This window comes from Ictidomys tridecemlineatus, chromosome 2, assembly GCF_052094955.1.
Source record: "Ictidomys tridecemlineatus isolate mIctTri1 chromosome 2, mIctTri1.hap1, whole genome shotgun sequence".
NCBI classification, from domain to species: Eukaryota; Metazoa; Chordata; class Mammalia; order Rodentia; family Sciuridae; genus Ictidomys; species Ictidomys tridecemlineatus.
In genome coordinates this window covers 8,371,762-8,395,597 of record NC_135478.1, presented here as the reverse complement: position 1 = coordinate 8,395,597, position 23,836 = coordinate 8,371,762, and the positions used below count along the sequence as shown (strand labels likewise).

At 50.3% G+C, this 23,836-nt stretch overlaps 1 protein-coding gene across 7 annotated transcripts in view; it reads right to left on the bottom strand.

The window, feature by feature from the left end:
- The window catches only part of Pde4a (phosphodiesterase 4A), a 41,512-nt gene that overhangs the window by 12,723 nt on the left and 4,953 nt on the right, over window positions 1–23,836 (bottom strand). For 3 of the 7 annotated variants that reach the window (XM_040290466.2, XM_078036028.1, XM_040290467.2), the window contains 4 exons: window positions 1,734–1,925; window positions 1,035–1,071; window positions 869–939; window positions 72–121 (listed from right to left, as the gene is read on the bottom strand). In XM_040290466.2, coding sequence (XP_040146400.1) covers window positions 72–121; window positions 869–939; window positions 1,035–1,071; window positions 1,734–1,925 — 350 coding nt within the window. Of the gene's footprint in view, window positions 1–71; window positions 122–868; window positions 940–1,034; window positions 1,072–1,188; window positions 1,712–1,733; window positions 1,926–14,539; window positions 14,797–16,011; window positions 16,271–23,836 lie in introns of those variants that run through there. The other 4 variants (XM_078036037.1, XM_078036018.1, XM_005336126.5 and 1 more) reach the window with 4 other exon arrangements.

Genomic DNA, 23,836 nt, shown 5'->3' with positions numbered 1-23,836 from the left:
AGCCACCGGGGCTGAGGCACCTCCACTGGGGCAGCAAGATGGGCCCTTCCCCACCCGCTAAGCTTGGCTACCTGACAGTGTGGCCTTGCAGACGGGGGTTGGGCCTCCCAGCGGGGATCGCCTGTAAAGAAATGGGGCTCCAAAGTCACTGTGGGACTCTCGGATCCTTGCCTCCCTCTCTCCATAAATAAGGCCAGTTTTCCTGTTTCAGTGCTCACTGCATCCAAACGTGCTGCCATGCACACGGCCTGCAGCCTCTCAGTGAGGCCCATGAGAACCCATTTTTCAGAAAACCGATTCAACCAGGTAAAACTGGCTTCTTTGAGGCACATGGCTGATCAGCAGCAGGATCAGGTACTTGGCTCCTTTGGATACCCTTCTCAACTTCCCCAATCCTCTGAGGAAGGCTCTGTCCCCAACCCCTAGAGCAACTGGCAATTCTGAGCTAGACCCACCTCCCAAAATAACAAGAACTGCTCCCATTTATTGGGCACTTACTATGTACAGAGCAATATTCTTGTACTTTCTATATATCATCTTCCAGACTCTTCACAACAGATAGCTATCGGAAGCACTACTGTAATTCCCACTTTACAAAAGGGAAAGGAAGGGACCACAAGAAGCCATTTGCCCAGCAGGTGAGGCTATGGCCTCACCACCATGCATGCAGACATCCAGTCTGTATTTATAAAAGTTTATGTCTTAGGCCCTTCAACTTCAATAACTCTTTGGCTCCAAAGAAATTGTTACATGACCAGACATTCAGAGAAGTCAAGTGCCTGTCTGAGGTCACACAGCAGGGCTGATAACTGAACTCACTATGCTTAACCCTCACGATCATGGGTGCTGGGGCCCAGGTTCAACGTACTTGTTGCTGGGAATAGGTACATTGGTCAGGAGCGAGAAGTTGCTTCGAACACTGCGGAGACTGGCGAGCACCTGGAATGGGGGTGGCAGTAAGTAGAGGTGTCTACCTGGAGGGGCAGCTGGGGCTGAGCCCCTTCCCCAGTTGTGGAGGGGTGCGGGGGTCTCACCTGGGCAAATGGCGTAACAATGAGGTCCTCAGCATGCCTGTGATGAAAGATAGTGGCAGGTTAGGGATCCCCAGAGAAGCAAATCTCTGGGGAGGACATTGTGGGAGCTGGATGGAGGGAGGCTGGGGGCGGGGAGCGGGGAGAGGCCACTTACAGCACCCAAGGGTGAACATGCTGCCAGGGCCGGTCCTGAAGGAAACGGCTGGGGAGGGGGTGCAGACAAAGGGAGGAGGGGTGGGAAGTGGATACACCAGAGGGGAGTGCTGGGAGGGAAGGGTTGGTGGAGGAAGCGCAGGAACAGGGTATGGGGCTGTGGTGGACACCTGAAGGGAAAGGGCAAGTCTGGGGGAGATCTGGAGGGCTCCATCTCAACAGGGGCTCAAGGGAAGTGGCGCTGGCTTGGGGTAGGCCGGGGGACATCAGAATAGGGCCAAGTAGTGGGGCTTCCTCCCTGGAGGGACAGTTCCAGAGCAGGCGATGGTAAGAGAGGGCTTGGTAGGTCTGGAGAGTAAGGCTGAGCCCTTTATAGGGGACAGAGCCTATTAGACGTAGGACAGGGGCTGCTGACTCTGCCCTAGGGAGGGCAGGTATGGGGAGGTTGACCAAGGTGGGGATGGGTGCCCCTATGCCCTGCTGGGAAGGACGGCTTGTGGCAGGACCAGGCCCGGAGGAGTGGCAGGTGGGCAGAGAGGTGCTCACGCCTCGCTGGTGACTGATGAGTTCCGGGACATGGTCTTGGGTGACATGTCATAGTCACTGTCAGAGCGGTAGAGGAAGGATTCCCGGCGCTGGCTGGTGGCTGCCCCAGCGTGCAGCACGAGCCCTGGGCTCGCCTGCGAGTCCAGGGGGCTGCGGCCAGGTGATGGTGTTGGGCCATTTTCTCCCTCGAAGCTGCAGGAAACGGGTGGGAAGAAGATCAGGAGGTTGAGACGGTGTTGAGGAGTTCAAGAGGAAGAGAGACCAAGGGAGTTTCTGGAAAGATTGGGGGATCATGTGGAGGATCCCAAATAGACTGGAGACAGGGAGCTGCAGTCTACGGACTGTTGCTGGGTACTTCTGGTGCCAGGACCCATTGCAGGGACCGAGAACCCTCTGGGCCAGAAGTCCAGGGTCATCCTTGCCTTTGCTCTGCCCTGCAAATCAGCCTGTCTGCCAGGATCTTTCCAAATCTGTCCACTTCCCTCCTCCCATTTTTTTCTTTTTAAATATGTTTAGTTGTAGATGGATATAATGCCTTTATTATATTTATTTTTACATGGTACTGGGGATCAAACCCAGTGTGTCACGTGTGCTAGGCGAGCACTCTACCACTGAGCCACAACCCCAGCCCCTCCCCTCCCCTTTCTTCCAGCACCTCCCTTCTTTGGCCTGGACAGGTGAGTTGTCAACAGCCCTGGTCTCCAGCTCATTGCTGTCCACACTCTATTCCTCCAGACGCCACCAGAGGGAGCTAATGAGCACCTGAATCAGATCCAGTCATTCTGGCTAGGAACTTTCTATAGCTCCCACTTCATGCAGAACAAAAAGCTAAAATCCTCACTGCAGCCCACAGGTCCTGCTCTGTGACCTCCGGCTTTGCACCTCATCCCCTCTACTCCACCCACAATGGCATCCTCCTTGCTCCTAATCAATGTGCAGAAAAGTTCAACCCCTGCCTTGATATTTTCTATTTTTCTTCCTTTAAAACCATATGGACCTCTTCCTGTAAGGGGCCTGAGGTGATCTGTGAAAATGGTCCGCTACTCTCTTGACCCAGAAAACCCCACAAAATCATGCAAATCAAGAGGCTGAAATCTTTAAGAACACCCGTGATACTGCGCAAGTCATCAAGGGTATGCATATCCGAAAAGCCACCAAGTACCTAAAAGATGTCACATTAAAGAAGCAATGCGTGCCATTCCGGCGTTACAATAGTGGAGTTGGGAGGTGTGCCCAGGCCAAACAGTGGGGCTGGACACAGGGCCGGTGGCCCAAAAAGAGTGCTGAATTTTTGCTGCACATGCTTAAAAATGCAGAGAGTAATGCTGAACTTCAGGGTTTAGACGTAGATTCTCTGGCCATTGAACATATCCAGGTGAACAAAGCATCCAAGATGCGCCGACGTACTTACAGAGCTCATGGTCGGATTAACCCATACAAGAGTTCCCCCTGCCACATTGAGATGATCCTCACTGAAAAGGAACAAATTGTTCCTAAACCAGAAGAGAAGGTTGCACAGAAGAAAAAGATATCCCAGAAGAAGCTAAAGAAACAAAAATTTATGGCACGGGAATAAATTCAACAAAAAATAAATGCAAATAAAAGAAAAAAAAAAACACATATGGATGTGGTGGCGCACACCCATAATCCTAGTGACTTGGGAAGCCAAGGCAAGAGGATTGCAAGTTCAAAGCCAGACACAGCAACTTAGCAAGTAGCTTAGTGAGACCCTGTCTCAAAATAAAAAATAAAAAGGACTGGGGATGTAGCTCAGTGGTTAAGTGCCCCAGGTTCAATCCCTGGTACCAAAAACAAAAACACCCCCCCCCCAAAAAAAAACTCATGGAGAACAAAACCCACACAATTTGCCTGGAATAATTTGTATCTTACATTCCTTTTTCACTGTTAGCCTGCCCTTCTCAACCTTTGCAGAGAAGGGTTTTGGTCTGTTTTTCTCACCACTGCATCCCTAGAACCAGAACAAAGCCATCCATAGTGATCAACATGGTGGATGTTCAATAAACGTTGAATTAATCATTAAACATATTAATGAAACATATTCAACTCTTTTTTTGTTTATTTTTTTTTTTGTTTCTGGCAGTTCTGGGCGTTGAACCCAGAGGCACTCTACCGCTGAGCTATACTGCAATCTTTTTATTTGCTTGTTTGTTTTTTGTTTTGAGACAGGGTTCTCATGAAGTTGCTGAGGCTGGCCTCAAATTTATGATCTTCCTGCCTCAGCCTCCTGAGTCACTGGGATTCCAAGTGTGCGGCACAGCACCTGGCAACATATGAATGAATACATGAGTGGATTATGCCATGCTGTGGTCAGGACAGGTCGCTCTGAGGAGGTGACAGCTCAGCAGAGCCTAAGGATGAGGAGCCAGCTATGAGTCAGAAGTGGGAGAGGAAGGGGTGGGGGTGGGGGTAAAGGTCCTCAAGCAGGAATCCTTGTTTTATTGGTTTGTGAAGCCAGGGGATTGAACCCAGGCCTTGCTCATGCTAGGCAAGCACTCTGCCCCTGAGCTAATCCCCAGCACTTTTTCAATTTATTTATTTGTTTATTTATCTATTTATTTTTGAGAACTCTTTAGTTGTCCAGGCTGGCCTCAAACTCTCAATCCTCCTACCATCTCCTGTGTAGCTGGGATTACAGGTGTATGCTGCTGCGCCTGACAAGATTTGTTTTTTGTTCAAAGACCAGCAAGGAAGCTGGTGTGGCTGGAGTAGAGTTACAGGCCAGAGACAAAGACATAGCTATGGGACAGGCAGGTGGGGAGCAATGAGACGATGAGACAGAGACTCCCCAAATGAATCAGGAAGACCCAAGGCTGCGCCATATCTCCGCTGTATAAGACTGGGGCAGGGATAATGCACCAGTTCCCTTATCCACAAAAGGAGTCAGCACCTTCCCTGGGTCATTGAAGTTACCAGCATTAACACAGAACAATGCCTGGCGTGGAGCTCAAGAAAGAGACAATTGAGAGTCTATCAGTCTCAGATAAAGCACCTGGGACTGGACTCAGCCAAGAAAGTTGATATGAAGAGCTGAGGATGACAGGGCAAGTTGTGTACTTACAGCTTGCACCTTGTGCTGTGTGACCTCAGGAAAGTTGCTGCTCTCTCTGTCTGCCATTGCATTGTGAAGGCAAGGGGGTCAGACTGGTCAGTGGAGTTCAGACTATATTCTGAGTGGGAGTAAAGTGGACAGGAGAGAGAACAGAATATGTACTAGGGACAGCATAGGTTGTTGTTGGAATGGGTCTTCTGTTAAGAAATAAGTGAAATACCCTAGACCAAGACAGCAATATTGGTTTCTGAATTTTTTTTGGGGGGGGGCGCTAGCCCTGGGGCTCATTTTATAGATGAAGAAACTGAGGCTCAGGTTGGAGAACAGGTAGTTCTGGGTCACACAGCAAGATTGTGGCAAGATCAGAATTTGCACCCAGACTAAAATCCCCACAATCCTCTGCCTCCTCTACTCAGTAGAGCCCATGTCCCTGGGCACCAGGCAGCCAACGTAAAAAGAAAAGTGAGGATGGGTCCTTGATCAGCCAGAAAGTAGCTCAGTAGTAGTGCATCCATGGGTTCAATCCCCAGTACTGGGAAAGAAAAAAAAAAAGACTTTAAAAGACTCCAGATTCACTGTGAAAGTTCAGCTCTGCAAGATACTCTCAAGAGAATAAAAGTAAGTTATAGACTAGCAGAAAAGTACGAAGACCTTTGCTGTGTCAGATGTCAGAATATGCTTTGGGTGGTGCACCCCTGTAATTTCAGTGGCTAGGGAGACTGATGCAGGAGGATCGAAAGTTCAAAACCAGCCTCAGCAACAGTGAGGCACTAAGCAACTCGGTGAGACCCTCTTTCTACATAAAATACAAAATGGGGCTGGGATGTGGCTAGTGGTTGAGTGCCTCTGAGTTCAATCCCCAGTATTCCCCCACCAAAAAAGTGTCCTCCAGAGGTTCATGAGTTGGAAGTTTGGTCCTCAGTGTAGAGGTGTTAAGAGGTAGGGCCTAGGGCCATCCATATTGGGGTCCCATCTGACCCCCTCAAGAGTTCTATTTCTATCGTGTGTGTGTGTGTGTGTTTGTGTGTGTGTGTGTGTATGGTGCTGGGGATTGAACCAGTGCCTTGTGCACAGGAGGCAGGAGCTACAGCCCCAGCCCTCTGTTTCTATAGTCACATGTGAGTGAATCCTACTCCTTTCCCTCTTGCAAAACAAAACAAAACAAAAGAGATGGGACCTAGGGCCCTGTTGTAGGAGCCAGCCTTGGGCTGGGGTGTGGCTCAGTGGTGGGGTGCTTGCCTTGCTGCACAGGCCCTGGGTTCTAGCCCCAGCAGCAAACAGAACATGGACGACCTCTTCACACCTACCAGGAGGGCTAAAACAGATGGCAAACACAACTGGCAATGCCAACGGTGTGGAGCCACTAGACCCCAATACATTGATGGTGGGAATGCTAGGTGGCATAGCCACGTTTGAAGACAGTTTATCAGAGTTTGTTTGTTTGTTTTTTCTAGCACTGGGAATTGAACCCAGGGCCTTGCACATGCTAGGCAAGTGCTCTACCATTGAGCTGCATCCCCAGCTCTTTTTAGTTGCTGAAGGCTGGCCTCAAACTTGTGATCTTCCTGCCTCAACCTCCCAAGCAGCTGGGATTACAGGTGTATACCACTGTGTCCGGCTGGTTTGTTATTTTTTAAACATACATATGCCAACAAATCTACTTCTATATATTTACCAAAATAAATGAAAACATGTCTGCCCCCAAACCTGCACACACACGTTAATAGCAGCTTTGTCTGTAACCACCAAATATGAAGCTGAAATGTCCAGCAAGTGGTGAATGAAAAAGCTGCAGCAGATTTATACTACAGAGTGCTATTCAACAATAACAAATGGACTACTAATACACAAAGTCAATAATTGAGCAACACGGTAGGATAAAAAGACAGGGATGAGGCCAAACCCAGGGCCTTGCGCAGGATAGGCCAGCGCTCTACCACTGAGCTAAATCCCCAGCCCTACGTTGTTTCTACACACTAACAAGGAACAGTCTTAAAAGGAAACACAATTCTATTTACAGTAACATCAAACTAATAAAATACTTAGGAATAAATTTAACAAAAGAGGCAAAAGATGTGTATACTGAAAACTACAAAATATTGCTGAAAGAACACCCCCACACACACACTACTGGGAATTGAACCCAGGGATGCTCTACTACTGAGCCACATCCCCAGCCCTGGGTCTCACTAAGTTGCCCAGGCTGTCCTGGAACTTGTGATCCTCCTGTCTCAGCCTCCAAAGTAGCTGGGATTACAGGCTTTAACCACCATGCCCAGCTATTACTGAAAGAAATGAAAGAAGACATCAATAGGAAGTCATCCCATGTTGGTGATTAGAAGACAACACTGTTAAGATAAACACTAACCAAAGCAATTCATAGATTCAATCTGATTCCTATTAGATCCCCAAAAACCTTTTTTTTTTTTTTGTAGAAATAGAAAAACTCATCTCTTTTTTGTTCTTTTCTTGGTATGGGGGGGGTACTGGGTTTTGAACTCAGGGGCACTCAGCCACTGAGTCACATCCCCAGCCCTATTATGTATTTATTTAGAGACAGGGTCTCACTGAGTTGCTTAGTACCTCACTTTTGCCAGGGCTGGCTCTGAACTTTCGAACTTCCTGCCTCAGCCTCCCATACTTGGGATCACAAGTATGTGCCACTGCGCCCAGTGAAAAACTCATCTTAAAATTCACACAGAATTTCAGGGGGCCCTAAATAGCCAAAACAGTCTTGAAATAAAGAGAACAAAGCTGGAGGACTCCTGCTTCCTGATTTCAAAATGACTATACCACAAAACTACAGTAATGCTGACAGTGGTACTGGCAATAAAGACATAAAGACCAATGAAATAGACGAACGGGCCCTGAAACAAGCTCTTGCACATATGGTTAAATGGTCTTTTAATGAAACCATTCAATGGAGAAAAGAGTCTTTTCAACAGTGGTGACTGGAAAACTGGATATCCACACACACACACACAAAAAATGGAGTTGACTCTTAGCTTATATCATGAACAAAAATGAACTCAAAATGGATGAAATACCTGAATGTAAACGCTGCAACTATAAAACTCTTAGAAGTTTTATGATACTGGTCAGGTGCAAAGGTACATGACTGTAATCTAAACTACTTGGGAAGCTGAGGTAAAAAGACTGTAAGTTCAAAGCCAACCTGGGCAATTTAGGGAGATCCTATCTCAAAAAATAAAAAGTGCTAGGGATATAGCTGAATGCTAATGTGCCACTGGTTTGAATCCACAGTACTGAATTTAAAAAAAAAATTTTTTTAAGATTTATGACAGGGGCTGGGGTTGTGGCTCAGTGGTAGAGTGCTCGCCTAGCATGCATGAGGCACTGGATTCGATCCTCAGCAGCACATAAAGGTAAAATAAAGATATTGTGTTCACCTAAAACTTAAAAAATAAATTAAAAAACAAAAAGCCTTATGACATTGGATTTGGCAATGGTTTCTTGCAATGAGACCAAAAGCACAGGCAACAAAAGAAGACATTGGACTTCAACAGAATAAAAAACTTCCGTGAATAAAAGGACAGAATGGAGAAAAATGTTACAAACCATATATCTGATAAGAGATGAATATCTACAACATATAAAGAACTACTACAACAACAAAAACTTACACAATCCAATTTAAAAGTAGGCAAAGGAGACAGGCTAGTGGTGCAGGCCTATAATTCCAGTAGCTTGGGAGGCTGAGGCAGGAGGATCACAAGTTCAAAGCCAGCTTCAGCAACAGTAAGGCCCTAAGTAACTCAGTGAGACCCTGTCTCTAAATAAAATACAAAATAGGGCTGGGGATGTGGCTCAGTGGTCAAGTATCCCTGAGTTCAATCCCCAGTATTCAAAAAAAAAAAAAAAAAAGACTTGAATAGACATTTCTCCAGAAAAAACAAGTGAAAAGATGCTCAGCCCCCATCAGCCATCAGGAAAATGCAAGCCAAGACAATGGGACGATACTTCACACCCATTAGATGGCTTCTGTAGGCTTTTTTGTCTTTAAAGATCTTGGGGATCCTACTATTTTTAAAGATTTTGGGGATTTTTTTGTTCTCTGTAAGCAGAATATATTTTGAGGGCTCCTGAGCCACTGCCTTTCCTGGATGCTACTTGCAACTGGCCTTTACCCCTGGCCTGTTCCCCCTTGTCCCCATTTCATGCAGCTGATTTCTTTACTCTAAGAGAAGGGTCTAGGGGACCAAGTGGGCACTACTCCCTCCATCCACCCCATGTCTGGCCTCTGGCTAGCCTCCTGGGTCTCTGATCTGAGCTTCAGAAAAGGACCTTGTTAAAAGTCTTGATGGTGCCCTACGTTTGCTCACTCTTCCCATCCCTAAGGTCGCCCACCTCCTGTCTTACCTGGAGTGCCCCAGCCAGTGCCACTTACACAACCAGCTCCAGCCCGTGCTGCTCTGCTCTGCCTTCCCAAGCAATACACCTTCCACCAGTTATTGAGAGCAACTAAACTCAAATCAAAAGTATTTTTCAGCTGGGTGCGGTGGCGCATGTCTATAATCCCAGTGACTGGGGAGGCTGAAGCAGGAGGACTGCAAGTTCATGCCAGCCTCAGCAATTCACCATGGCCCTGAGTCACTTATTGACACCCTGTCTCAAAATAAAAAATAAAAATGGCTGGGGATGTGGTTCAGTGGCTAAGCGCCCCTGGGTTAATCCCTGGTGCACCCCAAAACCCAGTATTTTTAAGGGCCACACATAGCTCAGTGGTAGAGTTCTTGCCTAACAACATCTTTATGCTTGAGGTCTCACACACACACACACACACAATTGTGAATAAAAACATTGTAAATACTATATCTGACAAAGGGTTAATATTCCAGATTATAAATTATTTCTAAAACTCAACAACAAAAACTCCATTCAAAGATGGCATAAGCCAGGTACAGTGGCACAGGCCTGTAATCCCAGCAGCTCAGGAGGCTGAGACAGGAGGGTTGCAAGTTCAAGACCAGCCTTAACAACTCAGTGAGACCCCAAACAATTTAGTGAGACCCTGTCTCAAAATAAAAAACAATAAGGGCTGGGGAATGCAGCTCAGCGGTAAATTACACCTGGGTTAAACCCTCAATGCCCCCCTCAAAAAGGCATAAGAGAAAGACAATAGAATGAATCGGACGTTAACTTTCTATGTTCATATATGAATACACCACCAGTGAAACTCCACACCATGTACAACAGCAAGAATGAGATCCCAGTTAGAAAAAGATACACTCCATGTATGCATGATATGTCAAAATACACTCTACTGACATGTATACCTAAGAAGAACAAACAAACAAACAAAAGGCATAGGCTTGAATAGACATTTTTCCTAAAGATGTGCTCATGGCCAAAAAACACAGGAAAAGATACTCAGCATCACTAGCCATTAGGGAAATGCTGATCAAAACCACAACGTAAACTGGGCTCAGCGGCAGGTGCCTGCGGTCCCTCATAATGGGGAGGCCAAGGCAGGAGGACATCGGGGCCAGCCTGGACAACACAGCACGATCCCATCTCAAAAACAAAATAATCCCACAATGTGACACCATTTGAATGGCTCTTATTCAAACAAGAACAAAAAAACAGAAAATGACAAGGTTTGGTGAGGATTTGGACAAATGGGAATCACTGTGCTCCTCTGGAGAGAATGTCAAATGGTGCAGCCACTGTGAAAAACAGCTAAAGTTAGATTACTGCACAACCCAGCAACACCACACCTAGGGAGAGTCCCCAAAGAACTGAAAGCAGGGATTCAAAAAGATTCAGGTGCACACATGGTCATAGCAGCACTCTTCACAAGAGCCAAAGGGTAGAAACTGCCCAAATGTCCATCAAGGGATGAATGAAAAATCAAATGTGCCACATCCTTGCAATGGAATGTTATTCAGCCTTATAAAGGCTGGGCCTGTATCCCAGGAGGCCAAGGTAGGAGGGTCCCAAGTTCAAGACCAGCCTGGGCAACTTAACAGGATCTTGTCTCAAAATTTACAAAAAGAAATGAAACTGTGATACATGGCAAGACACGGATGCCTTGAAAACATTATGCTAAGTGAAATAAGCTGGTCACCAAAGGACAAATATCGTCAACGGCACTTATATGACACACTTAGGATAATCAAGTTCATAGAGAAAGTGGAATGGTGGTTGCCAGGGCCAGGGGAGACAGGGGACATGGAGGGTCAGAGTTTGTAGTTTCAGTGTGGGAAGAAGAAAAGTTCTGGAGATGGACGGTGGTAACAGCTGCACGAGAGAGGACGCCAATCACCTGCTCATTAAAAAGGGTTAAAACGGGGGCTCAGTAGTAGAGCACTTGCCTGGCATGTGTGAGGCCCTGGATTTGATCCTCAGCACCACATATGAATAAATAAATGAAATAAAAGATTCACTTACAACTAAAAAATATTAAAAACATAAAAAAAGGGCTGGTGGGGGCTGGGGTTGTGGCTCATTGGTAGAGCACTTGCCTAGCACATGTGAGGAACTGGGTTCTATTCTCAGCACCACATAAAATAAATTAACGATACTGAGCCCATTTGCAACTAAATGTGTGTGTGTGCGCGTGTGTGTATATATATAATTTTTTTTTTAAAGGGCTGGTGATGTTGCTCAGTGGTTAAGTGACCCTGGGTTCAATCCCTGCTACCAAAAAAAAAGAATGAAAAAAAAAGGGGGGGCTGGGCTGTGAGTATGGCCGGTTAGCAGAGCAAGTGCCTAGCATACATGAAGTCCTAGGATTGATCATCACCACAAAAACTTAAAAAAGGAAAACACCCTCAAGGAGGAATGCTCATAGATCATTACTGTGGCCTTCGAGGATGATGCCCATTATCATCTACTTACGAGGTGACAGGTCATATCCTTTCAGGGACATAGTGCCGGCTGAGTATCCCTTACCAGCCACTGTCATATCCCTTATATTTTGAAGCCAGAAATGTTTCAGAATTCAGACTTTTTTTGGATTTTTCAATATTCACACATACCTAAGAAGCTGTCCTGGGGAGGGAACCCAAGCCTAAACACAGAATTCATTTATGTTTCATATATACGTTACATACACAGCCCGAAGGTCATTTTATATGTTTTATAAATTTTGTACATGAAATAGTTTCATGATATAAAATTTTCTATTTGTGGTATGTCAGCAAACAGCTTTGAATTCTGGAGACTTTCAGATTTCAGATTTTTGGATTAGGGAGATTCAAACTGCACTGAGAAGACACTTCTTTTTTAAATTATTATTTTTAATTTTTTCAGTTGTTAATGAGACCTTGATTTTATTTATAGGTGGTTCTGAGAATCGAATCCAGTGTCTCACACATGCTAGGCGAGCGCTCTACCACTGAACCACCCCCAGCCCCAAGAAGACACTTAAGTTCTTGCTGGCGCCTGGCACCATCAAAGCACTTAGTATGCATTTATTTCTGCCAGCAGTTCTTGAGGTGGGTCCTGTTAACCTCCTGTTCAATGAGGAAACTGAGGAACAAAGGGATGGTCAGAGGTTGGTGGCCTCACATCCAGAGAACTATGTCCTGTCTCCTGAGGCCTAATCTGCAGTTCTGGGCCCTGATAAGTACCACCAGGCAAGGGAGAGGAACATAGCTACACAGAGGCCCCCATCCCTCTACCAGGAACCTAAGCTGCAGCCCAAGAGGGTGCTCAGCTAGCATAGAGGTGGCAAATACACCTGCCCCAGGAGACTCTGCTCACGTAAGCAAGAGCCCAGAGGCCTGGATGGGAAGAGGATGCTCCCCAGGGCTTAGATGTTTGTACTTCAAGAGTGGATGTCTCTTGGGCTGAGGGCAGCAAAGGGGAGGGGATTGCTGAACTGCAGCCTGGGGGTGGGGAGCTCTGCTATCCCAGGGAATCAGATCCCTGGACTTTCCTGGCCTGCCACTGACTGCTCATGGTGGCCCAAAGTCAGCCAGAGATGTCTCAATGGAACTCAAAGTCACCACTACGCTCAGGGGCCATTGGCAATAAGCCCACATCATAGCCACAGCAGAGCCACACACCCGGCACTCCATCAGAGGTCAAAGACTGGCCTGCTTTTCCTTCAGTAGGCTGACCACCTGGCCCTCTCCAGTGACCATGCCACCTGCCTCCACCTCTGCGGGGCCCCCAAGCCTGCCTACTGGGTTCCTGGGACATTAAATTAAACCTCTAGAAGACCATAAGTCCAGGAGCAGATCTTGGCCTGAGGGAGTTGGGCTGTGGGATGGTGGGAAACAAACAGGCTAGAGGTGGTGATGGGCAAGGGGGACATGTCACAGCTGGGAAGGACTATAATAAACATGAATACAAACAACTGCAGTCGAAAGCCCAGGGCTAGGCACTGTGCCCCATTTTCATGACAAAGAAATCCTGGCACAGAAAGGTAGAATATGGACTTGAACCCAGGTAGTCGGCCTACCAAATTGCTGATAAATCACAATCAGTGGGTGTTTGTCTCCCCCCAGGACAGACAAGGAAGGCAGGCCTGGTGTCTCCCTGGGCTCCCTGCCTCTCTCCACCTGACTGCTTGCAGGAGGTGCCAGGCAGCCTTTATGGAATGGCCTGGCATTTGCTCTGTGAAGGTCACAGGGAGGTTGATGGCGGGTGCTGGCGTGTGTCTGCCAGACGGGTGCATGGTGCCAGCTGACACGGCTGTTTGTGGGGCTGTGTGTGGAATGAGTGTCAGTGTGTATATCAGTCTGGGGAGGAGGAGGGGGAGGTCTGTGTGCACACAGGTGTCTATGTGGAATTGTGCATCTGTGTGTGTGTGTGTGTGGGCATGGGGTTGGGTGTTCATGAAGTGGTGCCACACGGATGCTGTGACTGTGTGGGTATGAGGCACATGTGGAAAATCAGCCTGCAGGAACTTATGTAGGGTCCGGGGCAAGTGTTTAAGTGACAGTGTCTTCCTGGGGAATGCAGTGTGTACAGGACTGTTGGAGGCATGAGCAAGAGTTGCTGTGGTTTGTGTGTCACCTGTGTGTGGCTGTGGGTCACTTGAGGGTTCTCTTGGTGCCCTGACTAGCCAGGAGACCCACACCTAGTATAGTAAACACAGGGTGACCCCGATTGCCCTGCATGTGGGTGTGTCTGTGTGTTTCTGAGTTCGGCTGTGTGTCCCCACGCTGGAGACTGTGTGGTGTCCAGGTATCTGAAAGGGTTGGTGCTGGGTGGCAAGGACAAGTCTAGAAAATCCAGAGAACTTAAAGGCCACTTCCTGGCCCCAGCTCTACCCAGCCTATTCTAAATACCCTCCAGGCATCCAGGAACCTCCCCTCCCCACCCCCGCTGCTCCAGCTTGGTTTTCAGCCTGGCAGCCCCAGTAAGAAGGAGGGGGTAAGGCTGGAGACACAGCAGCATAGGGCCTGAGGGACCTGGCTCCAGGCCAGTGGCCTGGGAGTGGAGCCCAGGTGACGCTAGGCACCCATATTTGCTGCCAGGGTGAATGCCAGAATCCCAGGTTTGGGGGCACAAAGAGGGTGCAGGGATCTGACTTTGGGCAAGTAGGAATGCGCAGGATCAGGCACCAGCTTTGGGGGCCACCACCTTCGGGAAGCCCTCGGTAGCACTTGTGTCTTTAGGGAGAGGGAAGGAGGTGGGACCCCGACCAGATCCTGGAAGCCACCACAAAGGGGACTCCCCAAATCACACTCGGGGGACCCCTTTCCCAGCACAGCCAGAGCCCTCAGTTCGCAAAGAATGCTACTGGCCAGGGGCCACCCACCTGACAGATCTACCCGGCGGGTGCCGATGAGTATCTTCATCGCTGAAGGAGAAGTGGGTCAGGGACTCAGGGCTGGGGGGCAGTGCCAGGGCAGGGGGCCGAGCCCGGGCCCGGGGCGCTGCACTGGAGCGCATGAGAGCCAAGAGCCGTCGGGGTTCGCATGGGGACGGCTGCCCAGTGGTGTGCCGCGCACAGCTCGCCAGGTCCGAGGTGTCTGCGGCCGCCGGCAGCACCGCCTCCGCACCTCGCAGCACCCCGCCTCAGTGACCCTCCCCTGCCCCAGCACCCCCCCCAGCAGGACGGCCCCGGGCGGTCCCAGAGCGTCCGCAAGGCCCGGGAGGGTTCAAAGCTTGCCTCCCCCTGCAGGGGCCCAGAGGAATTGAGCGCACACTTCCTCCTGGCCCCCTCCGGCCTGGGGTTGCAGGGGCGCCCAGGACTCTGCTTTACCCTCCCACCCCCCTCCAGGCCGCCCCGCCTCCCGCGCTGGCTCTGGCCCCGCCCACTCCCCCCAGCTCCGGCCCTGACGTCGAGCGGTGCGGGCTGCAGGTCTCAGATCGCCGTGAGCGCCCCAGGGGAATGGGACTTGTCCCAGCCGGCGGAGTGTAGGGCTGGATGACAACAACCCCGGGGAGGGTCGACGGATGCAGGGAGGTGGAGCTGGGGGAGAAACAGAGACAGGAGAGACAGAGGTGGAGACGGGAGAGAAACCGGAGAGACGCTGATCCCCACCCCTCCGGACCCCGCGCCGTTCCCAAAGGCCCTGGCTCCACCCCCTCTTTCCCCGCCCCATCTCTCCCCTCGGGCCAGCTGCTGGGCTGTGTCCTGTCCCACAGTGCCTTCCCCAAGTCTGTGTCCTAAACAAGTAAATGTGGAGAGTAGGGAGCAATGAAGGAGGCAGACGACCGGGAGAAGCCCCGGCACCAGCGCGTGCCCACCTCCAGACTGTCAACCTCGGTGTCTAGGGGAAACACTGAGAAGCCAGACCGGATGTGGCCTCCTGCCTGTCACCCCCGGCTTCCTGCCCCCGTAGCCCACCCCAGGTCTGGCAAAGCAGGGAACTTCCATTTACCCTTAGTGCTCTGTGCAGGCGGTAACATCCCTGAGCCTCCCAGCAAGTTAACCCCCAGAGGACCCCGCTGGACCCATTTCACGGGCCATTGACTGAGGCTAACAGAAGGGAACACATGTCCCCAGGTCACCTTGGATGGCAGGTCGGCCTCAGTCCCCCAAAGCGTGACCGCAGCTTCAGGTTTGCACAGGAAGTGGGAGGAATGTAGTGTTTATTGAGCGCCTACTGCATGCCCTATCAGATGTCTCCACGGCAACCCTGGCGGGCAAGGATGATTTTTATCTGTGCCTTGTGACGGAAGAAGAAGAAGAAGACTGAGGAGAGCAAGTCACAGACCCCAGAACCAAGGGCGCGCCAGGTGGCCAGAAGGGCCTCGAACTCATGACCATCAGCGCGCACTTACCCGGCCCACGGCTGGCGGCCCAAATCCTGGAAGCTTCGGAAAAGCCGAAGGCGCCTGCGGAAAGTTGGGGACGGGCTAGCGAAGAAGACCGGCGAGGAGGGCGGAGAACGCGGGCGGCGGGGCGCGCGCGGGGCCGGGGGCTCTGGCAGGAACGCCTCGTCCTCGGCCGCCGCCGCCGGGAAGGCGGCCAGCTGCAGCTCGGGGATGCGGCCCAGGCCACGCGGCCGTGCCATGGCCGCGGGGGCGCGGGGCGGGCCGCTCGGCGGCCGCTGGGGAGCTGCGCCGCCCGCCCGGCGCGCGGCCCTCGCAGGCGGGCCGCCCAGCCCTGGGGCCGCGGGCCCCACCCCGCCCCGAGGCGGCCTCGGCCCTTCCGGCTTCGCGCTGGGGCCGCCCCCGGGGCGGGGCCGGGCGGGCCTGGGGCGTCCGCACCACGGCGACGGGGACTCCCCCCGCAGACCCCAGGGCCTCCCCGCAGTCCTTCTGACGTCCCCCAAATAGCCGGAAGCGTTTCCACAAACCCCAGCGACGCCCCTCAAATCTCGAGGTGTGCCCACAAACCTCCCGTGGTGTTGACAGGCCCCACAGACCTCAAGGGAGTCCTCAGATGTCTCCACAGTCCCTGTAGGGCCCTAACTGTACCTGAGGTCTCCACACAACCAAGGTGCTCCCCAAATCCCTGTGTTTCCCCACAAAACCCAGAGGTACTCTAAGAGGCCTCATAGGCCGTGATGCTCTGTCAAGAGGTCCCTATATTCCTAGCATGTCCTCCTTGTTTCTGGGACATCCCAAGAATTCCAGGAGGCAACCACAAACCCAATGGTGCTGAGGGCCCACAAGAGCACCCTTCAGATCTCAAGAGCACCAGCACAGTTCCTTCAATGTCCCCAACTCCCCTAGAGCACCGCCATCACCCCTCCTCAGTCTTGCAGAAATGCCCCCCAGAGCACCCCTAGCAGTCCACACAGACCACATGTGAAACCCCCAAATCCTAGATTCCTTCACAGACCCCAGGAGTGCTTCCACAGTCCTTCAGATGTCCCTTAATCCCAAGTGGCTCCACCACATCCCCCAAATCAAGTGTTGAAACCCCCACACACTCTCAGGGATATCTTCCCTACTCAGGGCGTGCCTCATAGCCATGAAGATATCACCAAAATCCAGGGGTGCCCCTTAGAGCTCAAAGAAGTTAAATTCCTCTATAATTCTGGGAACAGTCCCAGATTCCAGGCCAGAATCTAAGATTTACCCCCAAATCCTTGGGGACATTCTAAAATGCCACCCACAACTCATAAGATGTGCCTCATACCTCTTAAGATATGCCTAGAAGACAGGAGGATGAATTGAACATGACTTTCCCGTTCCTGTCTGAATACATGACCAGTATAACCCCACGTCATCATGTACAGCCACAAGAATGGGAACTTACACTCCATGTATGTATAATATGTCAAAATACACTCCACTGTCATGTATAACTAAAAAGAACAAATACAAATATTTTTTAAAAAGATATGCCTAGGGGGCTGGGGATGTGGCTCAAGCGGTAGCGGGCTCGCCTGGCATGTGTGCGGCCCGGGTTTAATTCTCAGCACCACATACAAACAAAGATGTTGTGTCCGCCAATAACTAAAAAATAAATTAAAAAAAAAAAGATATGCCTAGAAGCCTCTGGTGTGCTCATAGCCACTAGGGTGGGGATCCTAAGGCACCACCCATTCCTGCCAATCCTTAGAATCTCTGAGGCACCTTTTAGAATTGGGCCCCCACAGCTTCAAGGTAGTCGCAAGAACCCCATCTCCCCATAGCAGGCACATAGTACACCTAGATGGGGACTTTCTGGAGTCCAATAAGGATTCTCCATGCCCAACCACTGTGACCCTGTGGGGCACACTGCCCCCTTTTCTCAGATGATGAAGAGGCTCAGAGAGGGACCTGAGAACAGCCAGTCAGCTGGTTAGAATCCCTCAGCCTCCCCCAACCGGTGTGTGGTTCTTTGGGACCAAGGAAGGGGGAGAAGCTTGCTTTAAATGAGAAAGGGGGACCAATCTATTTCAAGGTTCCACCGCCCTTGCTATTGGTTGCAATGCTATGGGGCCCAGTCAGGTGGGCTAGACTTGAGTCTGATCTTTGACACTTCTTAGCCATTTGACCTTGGGCAAATCCCCTCTTTTTTCTGAGCCTCAGTTTTCCCCAGGTGTAAAATAGGTGTAATAAGAATACCCAGCTCTACTGGGCACAGTGGCACACGCCCATAATCCCAGGGGCTCGGGAGGCTGAGGCAGGAGGATCGAAAGTTCAAAGCTAGCCTCAGCAATTTAATGAGGCACCAAGCAATTTAGAGAGGCCCTTTCTCAAAATAAAAAAATACAAAGGACTGAGGATGTGGCTCAGTGGTAAAGCACCCATGGGTTCAATCCCCAGTACTGAAAAAAAAAAAAAAAAAAAGATGTGCACTAAACATTTGCTACAATTATTTGAACAAAGCATTTATTGAGGGCTTATAGTGAGCAAGCCAGAGTACTAGCTGGAGAACAGGGAATGACTATGACAATGATGATGGTGGTGGTGACAGTGGTAATCCTTTACCCAGCAGCTAACCCTTTAGAATGCTTCCTATGCATTCAGTATCCCCAGGTAAAATCTCATTTAATCCTTAAAAAACTCCCAGGAAGAGCTCAGTGGCACACACCTGTAATCCCAGGGCTAAGGAGGCTGAGACAGGAGAATTGTGAGTTCAAAGCCACACTTGGCAAAAGCAAGGCACTAAGCAACTCAGTGAGACTCTGTCTCTAAATAAAATACAAAATAGGGCTGGGGGTGTGGCTCAGTGGTCATGTGCCTGAGTTGAATCCCCAGTACCAAAATAAACAAACAAACAAACAAAAAACTTCCAGGAAGTGCTACTATTATTGTCTCCACTTTGCAGATAGGAAAACTGGGTGTTGGAGAGAAATGACCTGTTCAAGGTTGTTTCAAGGTCACATAGCCAGTGAGTGGCTGAGTTGGGCTCTAGTCCAGTCTTTGCCACCCTCTATTTTATTACTGTCTGCTTAAGAGATAGCCTGAGTGGTCTTTTTATTTTTTCCTAATTGCCTTCCCCATGAAATGTTAATGCCTGTTTAAGCACTGTGTGTACAGTCCTGGAGCTTCAAGTTTTGCATCCTCAGATTCAACCAACTGCAGATCGAAAGGGTTTGTCCTGAACACGTAGAGACTTTTTTCCTTGCCATCATTCCCTAAACAATATAGTATGACAACTGTGTACAGTGCATTTACATTGTATTAAGTGTTATATGTCATCTAGAGATGATCTAAAGTCCACGGGGGATGTGCGTAGGCTCTATGCAAATACTGTGCCATCTTATGTAAGGAAGATGAGCATCTGCAGATTGGGGTGGTTGGGGAATCCTGGGATCACCCCCAACATGCATACCAAGAAACGGCTGTATATCTGTGCTTTATGCATAAAAGTAAAATGGGGGGCTGGGGATGTTACTCAGAGCTAGAGCACTTGCTTAGCATGCTCAAGGGCCTGGGTTCAATCTCCAGCACCCCCACACACACATACACACACGATTTTTAAAATTGCCCCACTCCCAGCAAGAACCAGTTTTCATCTCCTTGGAGAATCACCTTTCTGAGAATTCCAATTTTCTCATCCTTGGCATTTGGGGACATTTGGGACTAGATAATACTTTGTCTTGGGTGGGCTGTCCCATACTGTTAAGCAATGTAGCAATATCCCAGGCCTCTACCCACTAGATGTCAGCAGTACCCTTCACTTATGACCACTAAAATGTTTCCAGCTGCTTCAGATCCCTGGGAGGCAAGACTATCTCCCAGGGGAGAATGCCTGTCCTAGTCCTACCAAGATCCCCGCTGCACTGCCCACCAGGACCCACAATAGGAAATGAGGGTTTTCTTGTTCACTGGCCGGTAAGCTCTTTGGAATAGGTTTCTTCCTAGGTCAACTTCAAAGATAGAGAAACCAAGGCCCAGAGAGGGGGAGTGACTTAGCCAGGGTTATCCAGCCCCAAAAGAGCAGAGCTGGATCATGAATCTAGTTGTTTGGCTCCAGAGCTTGGGATTTTAGCCCTGGACCACACAGGGTCTTCACAGATCAGTATCCTTCCAGTCCAGTGACTTTTGTCCCCTCCTAGGAAGCCAGATATAAACTGAGACCTGAAGGCCACACTAACCATGGCCTATGAGCCACCCATCACTTCCCTTCTTCATTTCCTTCCACTCACCCCTCACTCTGCCCCAGACACACTTGTCTCCCAGCTCACATTCCCACCACAGGACCTTTGCACTGGCTGTTCTCTCTAGCAGGCACTCTACCATCAGATACCCACATAGCATCTCTCTCTATTTACTTAGGTATCTGTTTAAATGTCACCTCCTTAGAAAGGCCTTGATTGACCTCAGGATCCCTCTGTTCTTCATATTCCATGTGTCACCATCTATAATTATCGGATGGTTTTACTTGCTATTTCTGCTTCACCCACTAGTCTGAGAACTCCAGGCAGTAAGACTGGGTCGACTGGATTCTAAGCTGTAACCTCAAGGATGCATGTGTAGAATGAATGGTCCTGTTTCAGATGAGGAAACTGAGGCTCTGGCAGATGAGGTTCACAGAGCAAGCAAAGGGCAAAGGCTGGCTCCAAACACATATCAGATGTAAAACAGTGGGTTCCGATGCCCCTCAAAATTCTGTCCTCACCAGGCCAGCCTGTGGCTTCCTCAGCCCAAAGCCCCAGTCTCCTGTAACTCAGGAGAGTGAATCTGTTACCAGTGAAAGATGGTGCTGGCTTGTGGTTTGAGGGACACCGGCTTTCTCTCTGCTGATGTCATTTGAGGAAATGCTTTCTCGAAACAGGTCCTGGCTGCCCAGCCCCTACGTCAGCCATCTCAGCCTTGCCACAGCCCTGGGGTGGGAACTTCTTATTTTTCAACCCCATTTTATTGATGAAAATAAAGAGGCACGGACTCTGGTCCCAGGTCAGCAAGTGAGGCTTCAGTTTGGATCTTACCCACTGCTCGGCAGTGGAGGAAACCTCATTTTAACCCTAATTTTGCCCTTCCTCATTGTGTGACCTTGGACAAGTCATTTCGTCTCTGTTTTCCGGGTAGGGGTGCGCATCCAAGGATGCTGAGCGTTAAAATGCAGGTTGGTGTTGGGAGGCTCTGGTGCTGGCCTGGGGCAGGAACTCCGCGACCACAACTTTTCCGTCAAGTTCCTCGCAGTCCACCAGGCGGCGTCTCCTCCGCACTTGGCGACCAGGTGGAGGATGGGGGCAGCGATCAGGTCTCAACCCGGGAAGGAGAGGACCTCACCCGCAGCCTGCGGTCGGCCGGCCTGGCGCCCGCTCTCCAGAGCGCTCAATAAGCATAAAATAATAATACGAGACTCTGCGGCAGTGGCGCGATGACTTGGTGCGACGACAGGTGAGGTCCTGGAGCGCACACTCAGGCTGTGCCTTTCTCGCCGTCCAGCAGAGGGCGCGCGGAGAGACACACTTTCCGCCACACATCCAGGCACGTGGGAACGCCAGGGACAAGAGGAGGCGACGGCCCAAGTGGAGACAGAGACCGCTAGTCAGAGATAGACCTAAGCCGGGCAGCCTACACCCGCTCCCGCGGCCAGGAAGCGCTCTCCGATGGCGAGAGTTTGGGGGTCCAGGGAGAGGGGCATATCTGTATTTTGGCCCCCAATTCAAGCAGCCCCTCTTCTTCCCTCGGGATCCTCCTCTTCCTCCCGCTCCATCTGCCTCTTGACAGATCGCAGCGGTGCCGTGACTCAGCCTAGCAGGGCGCGCCAGGAGCTCTGTCTCATGCATCCCAGGTGGGGAGTGTGGATGGCATCTCGGCTGGGGGACAGTGCCTCCTCTCTGGGGGTCCCCAGGACTCAAGTCTAGGGGGATGGCTGGACCCTGTTTCTGGTGGGTGGATGAACTTCAAAGTGGGGAGCGCTGGAATCCCCTGTGTGTGCAGTGGTAGAGCCCCCTTTCTGGCGAAATGCCCCATTTCAGAAGAGAGGTTCCCACTGGAGGTCTCTCTTTCCCCTTCCTCCTTTTGTGGGGGGAGGTGGAGAAAGTGCCCACACACGGCCCCTCCAAACCAGCTGTAGACTAGCTCTGCCCGCTGGAGACTGCACAGACCCACAGTGAAAAAGAAACCGGAGCCCATGCAGGGATGTGGTTCAAGTTCCTGTTTTTTGTTCTTCCCACTCCAAAAAAGCAATGTCTGCCACAGCCTCAACTCCTTGAGCAATAACCTAAGCACTGACTTTGTCAAATCCTTCACAACATCTTGAACTCACAGAACTCTCAAACTGAGCCCCACAGGGCAGTGCCAGCAACAGCCCCACTTTTCGGGCAGGAAACAGGCTCAGAGAGGATGAGATGCTTACAACAAAGACACGGGCGTCAGGCAAATCGGAACTGAAATCCCAGCTCTGCCACTTCCTGGTATTATGAATTTGGGCAGGGGGAAGGAGAAGGAATTTCACCTCTCTGGCCAGTGTCCCCCTATCTGTCCAACCAGGGATACCTCACAGGGCCACTGGGAATGAGGACTTGTGAAAAAGTCCCTGGCATGAAGCCTAAAAGTGAGCCACTAGAAGATGGACACCCTGAAATGACAATAATTGTTACCACTCAGCCACTGTCCCCTGAGAGCTAATAGCCGGGAGACCAGGGTAGGGAAGTCCCTAGAGCCTTAAAAGGGAATGGGGCCTAGTTCCTAGCACCCCACCCCCTCCTTGGTCTCTCAGGACAGTGACTTGAGCCAGTTTGGCTCCCTGCCCCTGGTCTTGGCATTTCCTGTTGATCCTAGCTCTGTTTTCCTTTAGTTTTTCTCTAGTTCCCTTTGGGAAATATCAGGCTGTGTGTGCTGGGCCCATGACACTTGTTTCTTGGTGGGGACAGAGGACTGGAGCTGGGGGTGCCCAGAAGGGAGGTGGAGGTGGCCTGGGGAAGTGTGGTGGCTGGTGGGGGCCTCCAGAAAGACCTAGGAAGACTAAGGTCACAGCCTAGAGACCTCACTGGGGAACTCCAGGGATGAGAAACCCAAATCTGACCATCTGAGCGATGTGATCATCCTGAACCATGTCCCAAGGAGAAGGGCACCCATGGGTGGGGCTAAGTTATCAGTCCCCATGTTACTGAAGCACACACAGTCAGAGCCTGGGGCACCATCAGAGTAGATGCACTCACTAAGAATGCCAAGTAAACAGGGGCACAGCTCCAGAGTCAGAATACCAACCCTCAGACATGTGCTCACAGGACAGATGAACGCATGTCACATTGTGTCACACACAGTCCCAGGGAGCACAGATAGTTCCACTGGCACAAACACATTGTCCCCGAGAAGGTACACATTACAGTACCAGACATACATCTATGGAACACTCTCTGTTATTATCGCTCTGACCCTGGAACAGAGACATCACCTCACAATCAGTGTCCCGGGAGTAAAGACAGTCACTCTGGCACAATCACTATGTCCCAAGAGGAAAAATAGTCACCCTGTCACAGCCACAGCATCCCTGAAGCACACGCAGTTACTGTAACAATCACTGACCTGGAAGCACAAAGTCATCGTGTCTCAGCCACGCTATCCTGAAAGCATACACAGTCTTGTTGTCACAATCACTGTTCCAGGATCAAAAACAATCACCCTGCAAAAATTCTGTTTTCCTGGAGCACACACAGTCATTGTCACAATGACTATGTCCCATGAGGACACAGTCACCCTGTAACAGTCACAACATCCCAGAAGCACACAGTCACACTGTCACAATCACTGTGCCAGGAATACACAG